Source organism: Leopardus geoffroyi, chromosome C1, assembly GCF_018350155.1.
Source record: "Leopardus geoffroyi isolate Oge1 chromosome C1, O.geoffroyi_Oge1_pat1.0, whole genome shotgun sequence".
Lineage (NCBI taxonomy): Eukaryota > Metazoa > Chordata > Mammalia > Carnivora > Felidae > Leopardus > Leopardus geoffroyi.
Genome location: NC_059328.1, coordinates 122,435,904 through 122,450,657, shown reverse-complemented (window position 1 = coordinate 122,450,657; position 14,754 = coordinate 122,435,904). Strand labels below are relative to the sequence as shown.

Below are 14,754 nucleotides of genomic sequence, written 5' to 3'. Positions count from 1 at the left end.
TCAGCTATCTTCTTCATTCTATTCAGTATAGACACAGCTTTGGTCATAGTTTGGTAACTTTTCACATAGCTGATTTTTAATATGTATTTTAAAAATAATATGGCTTTCTGGGCACCTAGGTGGCTCAATCGGTTCAGTGTGTGTCTTCGGCTCAGGTCATGATATTGTGGTCTTTGAGGTTGAGTCCCCGCGTTGGGCTCAGAACCTGGAGCCTGCTTCGGATCCTGTGTCTCCCTCTCTCTTGTCCCTACCCTGCTCATGTTCTTTCTCTCCCTCCCTTTCTCTCTCTCTCTCTCAAAAACTAAATAAACATCTTAAAAATTAAAAAATAATAATATGGCTTTCTACATGAAAGCCACATGCTAGAAATAGACTCAAGAAGGAACAAACAGTCATTGGAAGATAATCAGATTAGGGAATAAATTCAATTAGAAGAGTTTATATTAATAGACTTTATAAGATACCAGGTTAATCTGATTCAAAAGTAGTTCTAGATGTTAAAATTAATGAGGAATTGACTGGCTTCTTTGTTCAAGAAACTTAGCTATTGCCACAAGATGTTAGAATAAGAAAAGGCAAAAGAAAGAGATCTGGAAGTAAATTCCTGGCATGCTAGAAGGAACAGAGGTCGTTTTCTGGGACCATAAAACAGGTGTTACGTGATGCACTATTTTTTTTTTTTTTTTTGGTGCTTCTGCTTCAATGGATAAATTGATGTTCACAATAGTAAGAGACAAGCTGCTTGAAGTGTCCTTCACTGAAAAGAGTAATGTATTATTTGTGATTCATATTTTTGACTTCATGGATTCAACATAGTTCAGTGTCCTTCCTCCAAAATAGACCTTTGAGTGAAATGAACATTTTATCTTTTTTTTTTTTTCATTAATTACTAGAAGAAACTCAACTGTACTTTTGGTAGAATAGATCTGAGAATATACATTTTGAAACATGTTTGCTTAGGGAAACAACTGTGAGAGGCGAAGATATTCCGAAAGAACAAAAAAAATTTTTAGGTTCCAAAATTGAAATTTTTATTTTATTTTTTTAGTTTTTACTTATTTTTGAGAGAGACAGAGGCAGAGTGTGATCAGAGGAGGGGCAGAGAGAAAGGGAGACAGAATCTGAAGCAGGTTTAGAACAGTCAGCACAGAGCCTGATGCAGGATTCAAACTCATAAACTGAGATCATGGCCTGAGCCGAAGTCTGATGATCAACCAACTGAGCCACCCAGGTGCCCCCGGAAATTGAAAATTTTAAAGGTACTTCTTATTAACCAATACATTTTGTTTTTATTTATTTATTTTTTTGGACTTATACATGTTAATGTTTCAATCATAATAATGACAGTGACTGACTTTAAGTGAACTGAATATTTTGCCTAATGATTTTCATGTATTTATTTATGTAAATACATTTATTTTAAAAAAGCAATAGGTGTAACTTGTGACACATCTTGTGATTTTTTTTCTGTTCTAATAATGTGTTCTTTTTTTCATCAAATTTACATTATGAACTATCTAATTCTTTAACTGAGAGTTAGTAAATGTTTATTCATTTTCTGTAATGAATGAGGACACTTTAAAGAGAATTTGGGATTGTGTATCTGATCTCAAATGACATAAATTTTGACAGCATTTAGTCTGTGTATAGTGTTTCAGCATCCTAATGAAAGAAAATGGGGGAAAACTAGAAAGTAAGAGGGTAAGTAATGCTACAGCTGTTAGGTGGTAAAACAAAACTTTTAAGTTCTGTCGACTGGTTAGGAAATGTACAAACAACAGATATTTGTCTAGGTCTGGAATTTAGCAATGACTCTAATGATCTTTATTCTGTGTTTTCAACTAGTTTTATAAGGAGGTGTGGAAGGGATATTATCCTTTCAATGAACTTTAAAATTTTACCCATGTTTCACATTGAAATGCACTAAAAGAGTAGCCCGAACTGACTGGCACTAAACACAGAGAATGAGAATAACCTGTAAGACTAAATAGAGATTTAAACAGCGTGGTGGGAAATGCAGGTGGTGGTACAGTGGTCATCTGGAAAGAAGAGAGAGTCACAAGAACAGAAAAGGAAAATGGCTTTGTAATTCTCATGGGTAATTCTGAGTAACTGCCAGATTAGATTTTCCTTTTTATTAGTATTTTAACAGGAAATTATTTCAAATAGGATTTAAATTAAAAGAAACATTTCTGAACCTCTGATGTGGAGAGTAAACTAGATAAAAAGTAACACAATTGGTTTCTATAAAGAGAAACCAAGAACTGAAAGTCATAAATTAGTTTTTCTTCAATTCAGTACTAAAGAACTTTGTTTTTTCTTCTAAGATTATGCAGTCAGCTTATTTCAAAAGGCCATTTAAAAAGCAAGATTGGATTTTTGGAAGAAAGCACACAAATACCAGTAGCCGTCTATGATCTTGAATGACAGACTAGAGCAGAAAAAAGAACATGATATGAATTATTTAATGTCAGTTCTGTCATTGCATTCATGTTGCCAAAGCTGAGTATTTTAGCTAAGATTCTGTATCTTGTAACAATTTAACAAATGATTACTATGTTTCTAATTCCTTTGTTATTTGAGAATAGTTGACATACAATGTTACATAAGTTTCAGAAGTAAATCTTTGTGATTTGACAAGTTTCTATATAATGCTGTGTTCCCCACTGGCGTAGCTACCATCTGTCCCTTTACATCCCTACTACAATATCATTGACTTTATTTTTCATGCTGTGCTTTTTTTTAATTGAAAAAAAATTTTCAATGTTTATTTGCGTTTTGAGAGACCGACAGAGTGTAAGCAAGGGAGGGGCAGTGAGAGGGAGACACAGAATTCAAAGTAGGCTCGAGGTTCTGAGCTGTCAGCAAAGAGCCTGATGTGGGGCTTGAACTCACGAATCACAAGATCATGACCTGAGCCAAAGTCAGATGCTTAACCAACTGAGCCACCAAGGCATCCCTCTCATGCTGTGCTTTTTTTTTTTTTTTAATTTTTTTTTTCAACGTTTTTATTGTATTTATTTTTGGGACAGAGAGAGACAGAGCATGAACGGGGGAGGGGCAGAGAAAGAGGGAGACACAGAATCGGAAACAGGCTCCAGGCTCTGAGCCATCAGCCCAGAGCCTGACGCAGGGCTCGAACTCACGGAACCGCGAGATCGTGACCTGGCTGAAGTCGGACGCTTAACCGACTGTGCCACCCAGGCGCCCCTCTCATGCTGTGCTTTTTATTCCTGGGCCTTATTCATACCATAACTAGAAGCCTATTTCTGCCATTCCCCTTTACCTATTTTACTTACCCCCTCACTCCTCTGTTCCCCTGTCCTCTTGTGATTTTGGTTATCCCTTGCGTCTCAGTGCATTTTTGTGCTGCTCTTCATAATTATAACTATAATCATAGGGTCCTACTTGGTTAACCAGTACTTAGCATTTTACTAGCAACTGTTAACACATATATTAGGTTTATAGACTTGCATACATGTTTACACACACATACACACACACACATACATGCATGCACATATTAGAGAGGTAGCTCCTATTTAGTTGCAAAGTAACTAGAGTTTTGTGACCCAGTACTTTATTTGTGAAAAATAAGGGCTATGAGACGTGTGAATATTAAGTAATATTTTTTATCTTAGGAACAGGTAGTGATTTCAGAATTTTATTTTATGAAAATGTATTAAAAAAGAAGTTTTACATGAGGAAGTCATCTCTTAAAATTATTTATATTCTGTTACCATTTTCCTTCTGACTTAGCTTCTCAGTGTTCCTGTGAACGATCAGCACGAATGAGTGTTGTCCGTGATTCTTTGTTGCAAAGTGTGGGCTTTGTGTTCACATACAGAGACAGTTGTTAAAATGTATCAAATAATAAGATTTCTCTGGGCGATTCTAACATAAATCAGGTTCCTAAGAAATCAGATACTAATGTGGGTTATAAATGTTTGCTGATGGGATGTGGTTGGAAATGCTCCTGAAGTTGTAACACCAAATAGCATGCAACAGTGAGCAGAGGGTTAAGCTGGAGATTTCCTGACATGTTATAGGCCAATGTCTTGAAGAAAACAAACAGAAAGCCCTACTTTTTAGTGAGTGCTGTGGTACCACTCTCTCTGAGAAAAGAGAAGGACTGTGGCAATGGTACTTTCTCAGATAAGTTGGACTAGAAAGGAATTCTAGTAAGTTCTGGGGAGGGTATGCTAAGTAGTTGAATTTCAATTTGAACAAGGGTTCTTGTGGGTAAAAGACATTAAGGATATTCTTAAAATAACATTTATATAATTGTGTATCATCTTTTTTGTTTTAAAAAAAGATCTAACTGATACAGTATTGAAGAGGATGAGGAAATAAAACTTATTTTGAGAGACGGTATAACTTTAGTAAGTTGGAAAGATACAAGTTCCAGTTTCAGTCCTGCCTCTTACTAATCACGTAGACCTTTGTCACATTTAACCTTACTCAGCTCAGTTTCCCCTGTGGAATGAAGATACCCAATAGGGTTTGGAGGGCATTTGTAAAGAGGAATATTAATTTTAAAAGATGAACACCCCAAAATATTATGAAGATACTTGAAGAGAGAGGAGATGGAGTATAGAAGTGAGTTTGAGAAGTTTATAGGTGGAAGATGTCTTTATTCCAGGACTGAAAAAAATTCAAGAGACCTTAGGGATTGTGCCTGGAAGCTAAGGTAAATTTAAAGAAAGGAATAAACAAATAAAGGGGAAAAAAGAAGTATATAGTTCATTTTCTAAGTAATGATTAAAACCAAAGTAATCCTTAAAAGACATATCTCTCTCTCTCTCTGATTATTGTTTAAAAGAAAGATTAAGTACAATAATTTGAATTATTTTGATAAGTTGATTTTAAAATAAACTCCAGGTTCAATTGCAGTTAAAAGAAAAATTCTTATGGGGCACGTGGGTGGCTCAGTTTGTTAAGCGTCCAACTCTTGGTTTTGGCTCAGGTCATGATCTCACAGTGCTGTGAGTTCAAGCCCTGCATCGAGCTCTGCACTGACAGCATAGAGCCTGCTTGGGTCTGCCTCCCTCTCTATCTGCCCCTCCCCCACTTGCTCTTTTTCTCTCTCTCAAAATAAATTGTAAAAAAAAAATTAAAAAAAGAATAGTTATTAAATATATTAATTTACTGAAGGTCAGAGAATAAAAGTTCAAAAATATTTAATACAAATATTGAACTGTTAACTGACTTGTATGGCACAAAATGGAAAAACAATGGGTCATCTCATTTCATTCATCGTTAGTGATCTAAACATTTAAGTAAAGATTTTGCATATTAACCTAGCAGTACATGATAATAATAATTCACTTGGCCAATTGAGCTATGTTATAGAGATAGAAAGTGGCTGAAATTAGGAATTTCATTTATACAACTTTTATATCAATGCATTAAAAGAGGGGAAAATGTTTATATGTAAGAGGCTGAAACTGTAAAATGATATAGTAATAATTTCAAATAAAAATTCTAACTGACATAGTAATAAAAATATTACCTAAGAATGGTAGAGATTTCTTACTAAAATTCTAGAAAAATTATTTTATTCAATAATGACATATTAAGATATATAGAAATATTAAGCTCTTTTTTTAGAAGAAAAAGATAGGTGTATCATTACCACCATTATTATTCAACATTGATTTGACATTCAACATAATGGAATAATTCACTAAAATGAAAAGCTGCTTTTAGCAAATGGTGCTGGGAAACTGGGCATCCAGTAGACAAAAATTTAAAAGAAATATAAACCTCAAACTAATTCTCACACCATCTGCAAAAAGTAACTCAAAGTGCATCAGGAGCTTCCATGTAAAATATAAAACTATGACCCTGTTAGAAAAAAGAAATGTAGGAGAAAATCTTCAGGACCATGAATAGGTGATGCACTCCTGGTTTTGACAGCAGAAACATCATTTATAAAAGGGAAAACTAATTAAAAAATTGGACCACATTGATTTAAAAGCCTTTTCTCTGGAGCAGTCCTTTTTAAGAAAAGGAAAAGACAAGATAGAGACTTGGAAGAAATATTTGAAATTAAAATATCTGACAAATGATCGGTATCTAGAATAAAGAACTTTCTAACTCAACAGTTCAGCCAACACACAAGCAAAAGCAATCCAGTTAGAAACAGAGGGCATTAACAGACATTCCATTAAAAGAGACACACTGTTTACATTCACATTAATTCACATTAAAAGATGTTCATCAGCTCTTAGGGAAATGCAAATTATAACCACAATGGATGTCATTACATTTATATGACAATAGCTAAATTAAACACACACACACACACACACACACACACACACACACACACACACACACATTGTGGCAAGAATGCAGAGGAATTGGATCTATATATTGCTGTTGAATATGCAAAATAATGCAACTACTCCAGACCAGAAAAACCTATGGTATTTTCTGGCAAAACTGAACATATGCTTACCATGTGACTAAGTAGTTGCACACTGTGGCATTTATCCCAAAGAAAGGACAATTTATTGTCATACAAAGCCTGTTAATGCTCAAAGGGGCATCTGGTGGCTCAGTTGGTTGTGCATCTGGCATGCTTTGGGCTCAAGTTGTGATCCCAAGGTCATGAAATTGAGGCCCACATTGGGCTCCTGAGCATGGAGTTTGCTTAAGATTCTCTTAATGTCTCTCCCTCTGCCCCTCTCCCCCACCTGTACTCTCTTTATCTCTCTAACATTAAAAAAAAATGCTCATAGAAGCTGTAGTCATAATAATTCAAAAACTATAAAGGACAACCCAGATGTATGTCAACAGGTAAGTGGTTCAAGAAACTGTAGTACATTTGTGCCCTAGAATATTACTCAGAGATAAAAAGACACAGAGTACTGATACACTCAACAACTTAGGTGGATCTTAAGGGAATAATTTTGAGTGGAAAACAAAAATTTCAAAAAGCTTGCATATTGTATGATCCTTTTACCTAGTATTCTTGAAATAACAAAATTGCAGAGATGGAAAATAGATTAGTGTTTGTCAAATGGTTGCAGAGGGAGGCCATGGTAATAAAAGTACAGTTCTATCTAGTGATAGAACTGTTGAGTATCTAACTGATGCTGGTTATATATGATAAAATTGCATAGAGCCAGAGACACTCACACACACACACACACACACACACACACACACACACACGTACACAAATGAATGCATGTAAAATGTGAAATCTATCTGAATAATTTTGATACAGTGTATAAATATCAATTTTTCTGATATTGATTATGCAAGGTGTTGCATGTTATTGAGGGGAACTGGATGAAGTACATAAATAATTTTCTGTGTTATTTCTTTTTTTAAAAATTTTTTAAAGTTTATTCATTTTTTTGATAGAGACAGAGCGTGAGTGGGGGAGGGGCAGAGAGAGAGAGGGAGACACAGAATCCAAAGCAGACTCCAGACTCAAACTGACAGCATAGAGCATGATGTGGGGCTTGAACTCACGGACCGTGAGATCATGACCTGAGCTGAAGTTGGACGCCCAACCGACTGAGCCACCTAGGCACCTCTGTCTGTGTTATTTCTTAAAACTGCATATGAATCTGCAAGTACTTTAAAATCGTATATTATATATATGCATTATATATAATATAAAATAAGAATGAGAATTCTGTTCACAGTAATAAACATATAATTATAACTAAATCTAATAGAAAAAGTAAAAGATATATATGAAAAATAGAAGCTGCGGTATTATAGGGGTGCCTGAGTGGCTCAGTTGGTTAAGTGTCCAACTTCAGCTCAGGTCATGATCTCATGGTTCATGAGGTTGAGCCCCACACCGGACTCTGTACTGACAGGTCATAGCCTGGAGCTGCTTCAGATTCTGTGTCTCCCTCTCTCTCTGCCTGTCCCCACTCACGCTCTGTCTTTCTGTCTGTCTCTCAAAAAAATAAATAAATAAACATTTAAAACATTTTTTAAAAAAGATACAATATTATAAATGTACATAAAATTTAAGTGGTATAAGTAGTTCTAAATTAAAAGCTATAATATTACACAATGGTTAAAATTTTCCAATTTTCTGTGCATATGTGGGGCAGTTTTAATAAGATCTTCAATTTGGAAGGTTGAAATATGATTTTAAAGACATATAAAGAAAGATGTTTGCAAATTATTGATATATAATTTGAAATATTATTTGAAAATAAGATTATTTGCTGTGGTGCCCTTGACTTGTAAGATATTTTTTCACATTAACATCTATATTTGTATTGTAAAAGATCCCATAACAAAATATGTATAAACATCTGTATCATAAAAGATACAATAGACAAAATATGGGGGAGTTTGGGTGGCTCAATTGGTGGCTTCAGCTCAGATCATGATCTCACGGTTTGTGGGTTCAAGCCCTGCATCAGGCTCTGTGCTGAAAGCTCAGAACCTGGAGCCTGCTTCCGATTCTGTGTCTCCCTCTCTCTCCCTCCCCCACTCCTGCTGTCTCTCAAAATTAAATGGAAACATTAAAAAAATTAAAAAACAATAGACAAAATATGTGGAATTTACCTGGGAACAGAAACAAAAATCTTTGTCAGAAAAACAGGTGTGTGTTTATTTAGACAAATGTATAGTGACTTGTATCTACCATGACAGATCATACAGATCATACAGAATAGTTTCACTGCTCTAGAAATCCTCTGTGTTCCACTTATTTTTCCTCCCACCCCTGCTCCAAAACTCCTCACAGCCACTGATATTTTTAGTATCTCCATAGCTTGCCTTTTTCAGAATGTTACATAGTTGGAATCATATAATGTATATAGCCTTTTCAAATTATCTTCTTTTAGGGCACTGGGGTGGCTCAGTTGGTTAAGCATCTGACTTTTGGTTTTGGCTCAGGTCATGATCTCACAGTTTCATGGGTCAAGGCTCCACATCAGGCTCTGCTTCCATAGCACAGAGCCTGCTTGGGTTTCTCTTTTGCCCTCTCTCTCTGCTCCTCCCCCACTCACACTGCCTCTGTCTCTCAAAATAAATATTGTTTTATTTTACTTAATAATTGGCATTGGCAGTTCTTCCATGTCTTTTCATAGTTGATAGCTCATTTTTTATCACTGCATAATATTCTGTCATCTGGATTTATCTATTTGTCTATTCATTCACCTAGTGAAGGACATCTTGGTTCTTCCAAGTTTGGGGAATTATGCATAAAGCTGCTATAAACATTCATCGCCAGAGTTTTGTGCAGACATAGGTTTTCAACTCCCCTAGGTCAATACCATAAATCACAATTGCTGGATTGTATGTTTAGTTTGGGTAGAAACCGCTTAACCCTCTTCCAAAATGTCTGTAGCACTTTGCATTCACTCTAGCAATGGATGAGAGTTGGTAATTTAATTTATAACTTAGGCCTTCTCTAATTCCCTCTGCAAGATCTTTCTCTTCCTTTCTTTGAACTTCTGTAATACTCTCTATCTTTATTCTGACATTTATCATATTCCTTCTTGCTTTGAAATAAACTATTACAAATTTTCTAATTCATTAGCTTCAAAAAACTGACACAAGATAAGTGTCTAATCTAAGAGTTATTTATCCTGAATCCCTCAGGACAGATAGGTCTCTAGCATCTTACAGTAAGTTCTTCATTTAAAATTTTGAAAATTAAAGGTCCATTATCTGTTGAATGAATGAAGAAAGTTCAAATTTTGATGTGTCAGACTATCAAATGGGGCATTTTGTTTTGAAAATCCATATATAATCCCAATGCCCTATGCTAGGCTTGGCATCATACAATTCTCACTATTGCCATTAGTAATATTCTTTCCAGGTGTTTTGTAGTGATTATTTTGTGGGTTAAATACATGGCTGACTCATGTGAAAGGAAATTGCATTTGAAGTTATTGATTCTCTACCACAGCTTTTCAGCTGGAAGAAACAAAAGCTCTCACTGCAATAAGGCTGAACCTTTAAAAAACAATATCTAATGAGGTTAGTATATGTCTTTGACATTTTAGTATCAACCAGAGTGAAGGTCACAGCTGAAAGGTAACAAAGATGATTTTATACAGTAAATAAAAAATGCTATTGAAAAGAAAATGAAATACTGCTCACTTTTTATCGCCTCTAGTATCAAAAGCATGTTTGTTATGCCTGATTTGGGTACTTCATCCATATTGTTCTTCCATTTCATAGATTTTTGAATTGAAAAGGGGAGTGCACTTAGTTTTTATGTCAGGGGCCTATATAAATGTGTGCTTTTTATTAATATTCTGCAATTGTATTATTTGAATTTTTATGTTTATCTTTTAAATCTATTTAGTGTTTGTTTGGTAGTAATTGTGGGAACATGGTATTCGTTCTGTTTGGTGAACTTCCTTCTGAGTTGGGAAGTTTCTTTATCATTTATATTATGACCCTCAACTCTTTCATTTTTGGTGTTTACAACAAAAAATATAAGTTTAGCATTAGGAGAATATGTCAAAGTGGTTTTGGAAAGTAATGGAATGGATTATGGTTAAACCACGAAAAATGTGTGGGCACAATGCACAACAGGAATTCTTAATTGCTTTTATATTATATATCACTACATAACAAGGGATTGATCTATTAAATTTGTGCTAGATGAAGATAATTATAATATTTAAAATAATTTAATGAAAACGTTCATGAAACAAAAAGCTTCAAATGCCAAAGGCCATATTAAAATGACTATGTTGTCCTCAACATATCTTTGAAACAAAATATTCCAAATTTTATAATTCATTAGTTTTGAAAACTAACATAAGACAAGTGTCTAATCCAAGATTTGTTTTATTTTAGATGAACTCACAAATTCATCAGAAACCAGATTGTCTTTAGAAGACCTCTTCAGGAAAGATTTTGTGCTTCATGACCCAGAAGCTCGGTGGATCAATGGTATGTGCACACATCTGTATGTGCTGTATTTCTTGTGAGTTCCATGTAACTAAAATGAAATAATTATATTTGGTAGCTAATATTTTAATTAACATGCTTCAGCAATTATATATACCAATGTACCATTTAATCAGAAATTAATACCTTGGCTCATGTGAGAGAAAGCCAGTTCCTAAGATAGGTCATCATTCAAATTATTTTCAAGTATTAGATTGTTCTATATCTGCAGTGCCTCATGATTGCTAGTTATGTGACTTTAAGCATGTGCTAAATCTTAACATTTCTCTGGATAATGCTTTTTGGTGTGGAAATCTATACTTGTAGAAGTATAGATTTTGGGAGGCTGCGTATGTAAATGCTTCAAATTTGGCAATCAGATTAGTTTTCTTTTCTCTGTGTGGCTTTTCTTTTTAAGTTTAAGTGCTACAAACTTGGGAGAATCTTTGCAAAGTTGAAATACTTACATATGACATGGAAATCTATTGCACTTTCTTTTTCTGGCTTGGTAAAAAAAAAAAACCCAAAAGACAAAAACAAAACAGAACAAAAAAAGCATCTCAGTTCTTCTTAGGTTAGTTCTGATTTTATTATTGTCAAAAGTTTTAAAAAAGCTTTTAGATTTAAAAAGGAACAATGAAAAATAAAAACCACTGAATGGCTCTATGGACTTTGGTTTTTCTTAATGAAAGGTAATAGGGGAAATTATTGGATAAGAAATGTGTTGGTAAAAAGGAAGTCATGTGTCCATTTCTTGAATATTCCAGTTTGCCTGACCATTCTAATCACTGTGGTTAGATAGCTGTTAATCTTTGCCCTTCACTTTATTTAGAGATAATAACTGTGCTTGTTTTCAAGGCATAGACTAGATTATTTGTATGACAGATAAAAGGAGATTTGCTTTTTCATCTAATAAAGATCATCTTACATACAGCCCATTCTTTCTTCTCTAATATTCTAATTAAGTGCATTTATGCCTGCAAATTAAATGTTAATTCGTGGAAGCTATAAAAAGGATGTAAGGGAGGAGGCCAAATCATACTTGTTTACCTGGCCCTGATACAATTCCTGGAGATCAGAAGACACTCATGATTTGAATAAATGAATGAATATATTTAATTGAAGTCCACTGTTATTTTTAGATAAACTCAAGTTTCAGTTGAAATTGGTTGGGATATGAATGTGTGCCATGGGGATGGTGTTATTGATAGAGAAAACAAAATAGCATTTTATTAACTTATTTGTATATTTTCACTTTGAATTGTTCACAATTTTGGGATTTGCCACATTGTTGCCTTGCATTTATGATTACTTTAGACATACACTGTATTTATTTCACATGAGCCCCATGTCTAAAGAAGGCTAATGGAGAGGTATATCATTACCAGTCATTGCATGGATGTCTCACAAATGTTTCTTCTGTTTTTAATTTCAAAATCGTCTTTGCACTTGCTAGCACTTCTATTTTCTATTAAAGGAGATGACATAAAAATTGTGGAAAAAATCAGGAGTCAATAGATTTGAACTGTTCAGCAATATTCTGTTTTATTTACCACGGTTTTGGCCAAACTATAGAAATTTGCATAGTCTTTGGAAATCAAGAAAAAAAATCATGGACTTTTCTCCTTTCTCAGGTGAACTTGGACTATTTAAAGAGGCATTTACTCCTGTGTATAACTGACACTTTGATATTGAAGTGCCAGAGGACTGGACAGATACTTAAGCAGTGAACTGCATGCTAAATTAAGCCACATTTCAATATCTAGGACACACATTCTACTTTAGCACTTTACAAGATACTAAAGTAACATATTTGCAGTCAGTTATTTTCATCATTTTTTTTTTCATGATTTCTTTACCAATCATTGGTAAACTTAATTTTGACAAAATATCTTAGGACAAAGCTGCAGTGTTCTTCTCATTATACTCTAAGTAAAACCTAAGACTTAACATGTTTATAAAATAATTTGGCTCAAAAACAAGCTTTTAAACAAGGTGAAACAAAATTTAAACTCTTAGAGGCAGATACTCTTTATAAATACCCCTGAAGAAATTGACATACTGTTAGTTAGTAGATTATATACTGGGTTGCTTTTCAAGTAGAGGAATAGATTTGTACTCATTCATTTCTCTTATCCAGCTCAGATCTGCTTTCTGGCAATCACTAGATACTTGGCCTATTTACATATTCCTCACATAGCCAGAAAATACAGTGGGAACTCTGGATAAAATGTGTAACCTTGGCCTCATTATCACAGATTATATCAAAAGGTGAAATGTGATCTTTCTATTTATGAGATGTCTCACTAGGTTTTCTTAGTATATGCATGGCTTAAAGGAGTCAAAGCTGAGCTTATTTGGAAGCTTCATTTGATTCTTGGAGGTCACCTAGGAGCACTTACTGCATTACTGGTCAAGGAGAAGGAGGGAGTCGAGATGGCCCTGACGTGTCTAGGTTGTTGTGAAGCAATGTCATTCATTATGCTGCTTCTCAACTAATATATCTGTGAATGTCACTGCAGCCTTGGATAGGTGCTCATATTCATGGTTAGCTTAACAACTCTCTTCCCCCAAATCTGCTCATATCCTTGAAATCTCCATTTTTATAGCATCTTTTTCCTAGTTACATCACCTTGAAACCTGGAAATCCATCTTCCTATAACATTATTCATCTCCCCACATACATTTGATGATCAATCAATCATCAAAAAAAGACCTAACATTAATTGAGGGCCTTCTGTGTTAGGCTTTGTGCTAGATACTTTCTATACATATTTCATGAATAGCATGTAAAGTTAAGCTACGAACCCCAGAAAACTGAAACTTAAGCAAAAAGTATGTATCCAAAAACACAGCTGATAAGAGATGGACCCTGCTTTCCTCACTATGTTTAAGTCTAAAACTCAACTTCTTTCATTGTTTGACTCTGAGATGCCATACCAGTCTCCAGTACACTTTTCAGCTGCTTTGATAATCTCATTGCTATGGATTTCATTGCTGTTAATCCTGTTATCTTTAATATTGTGGTAACGTCCTCTCCATAGGTATATCTATACGATGTTAATTTATGTGGTCACTAAAAGAAAGATAGATATTTGTTGACATGTTTATGATATAAAAAGTGAATAAAGACGTCTTCAAAACAGTGTTGATGGCATGTTATATCATATCATCTGTATGTGATATGTGTGCAGATGGCTATGTGCATATGGCTGGATTTTGGCCTGCCTTTTTTTTTTTTCTTTTTGCCTATACATTATTCTCTCTAAATTTTCTTTAATACATGTGTACGTTTATGTGATTTTTATAACTAATTAAGAAAGAGAATGTCCTTCCAATTTTTTAGTCTCGTGGATCTCCAACCAATCCCTCCATCAGTCTCCTTCTCCTGTAAACTAAAACTTTATAAGGCCCAGCTAAAAACTGTTAATGCATTTCTCAAAAAACATCAGATGGACCCCATTGAATAAATTTCAAACTCTTCCCTTTATAGCAAGCCTCTTAGAATTAAGCTCAGCCTCTTGTCTACTATTCTGCTTTACATTGTATTTCAGACACATTGAACTTCTTGATGTTTTTCATAAGCTCAAAAGCTTTCTTGCTCTATGCCTTTGCCTACACTATTTTCTCTGCCCCAATCTCTTCCCTAATCTGAAAACCCAAATTTTATCCCACTTGAAACCCAGTGCCCAAAGAGCCAGTGACTATTTTTCCTGCCAGCTGTGAGGGTCACCATCGTCTTCTAAACATCTAAACCTCTTGGGGCGCCTGGGTGGCGCAGTCGGTTAAGCGTCCGACTTCAGCCAGGTCACGATCTCGCGGTCTGTGAGTTCGAGCCCCGCGTCAGGCTCTGGGCTG

The 14,754-nt window shown here is 34.7% G+C and overlaps 1 protein-coding gene across 3 annotated transcripts in view; it reads left to right on the top strand.

Moving 5' to 3' along the window:
• DPP10 (dipeptidyl peptidase like 10) overlaps positions 1 to 14,754 on the top strand; it is a 1,361,034-nt gene that overhangs the window by 885,251 nt on the left and 461,029 nt on the right. For all 3 annotated transcript variants that reach the window (XM_045479564.1, XM_045479563.1, XM_045479565.1), the window contains exon 3: positions 10,804 to 10,899. In XM_045479564.1, coding sequence (XP_045335520.1) covers positions 10,804 to 10,899 — 96 coding nt within the window. The remainder of the gene's footprint in view (positions 1 to 10,803; positions 10,900 to 14,754) is intronic.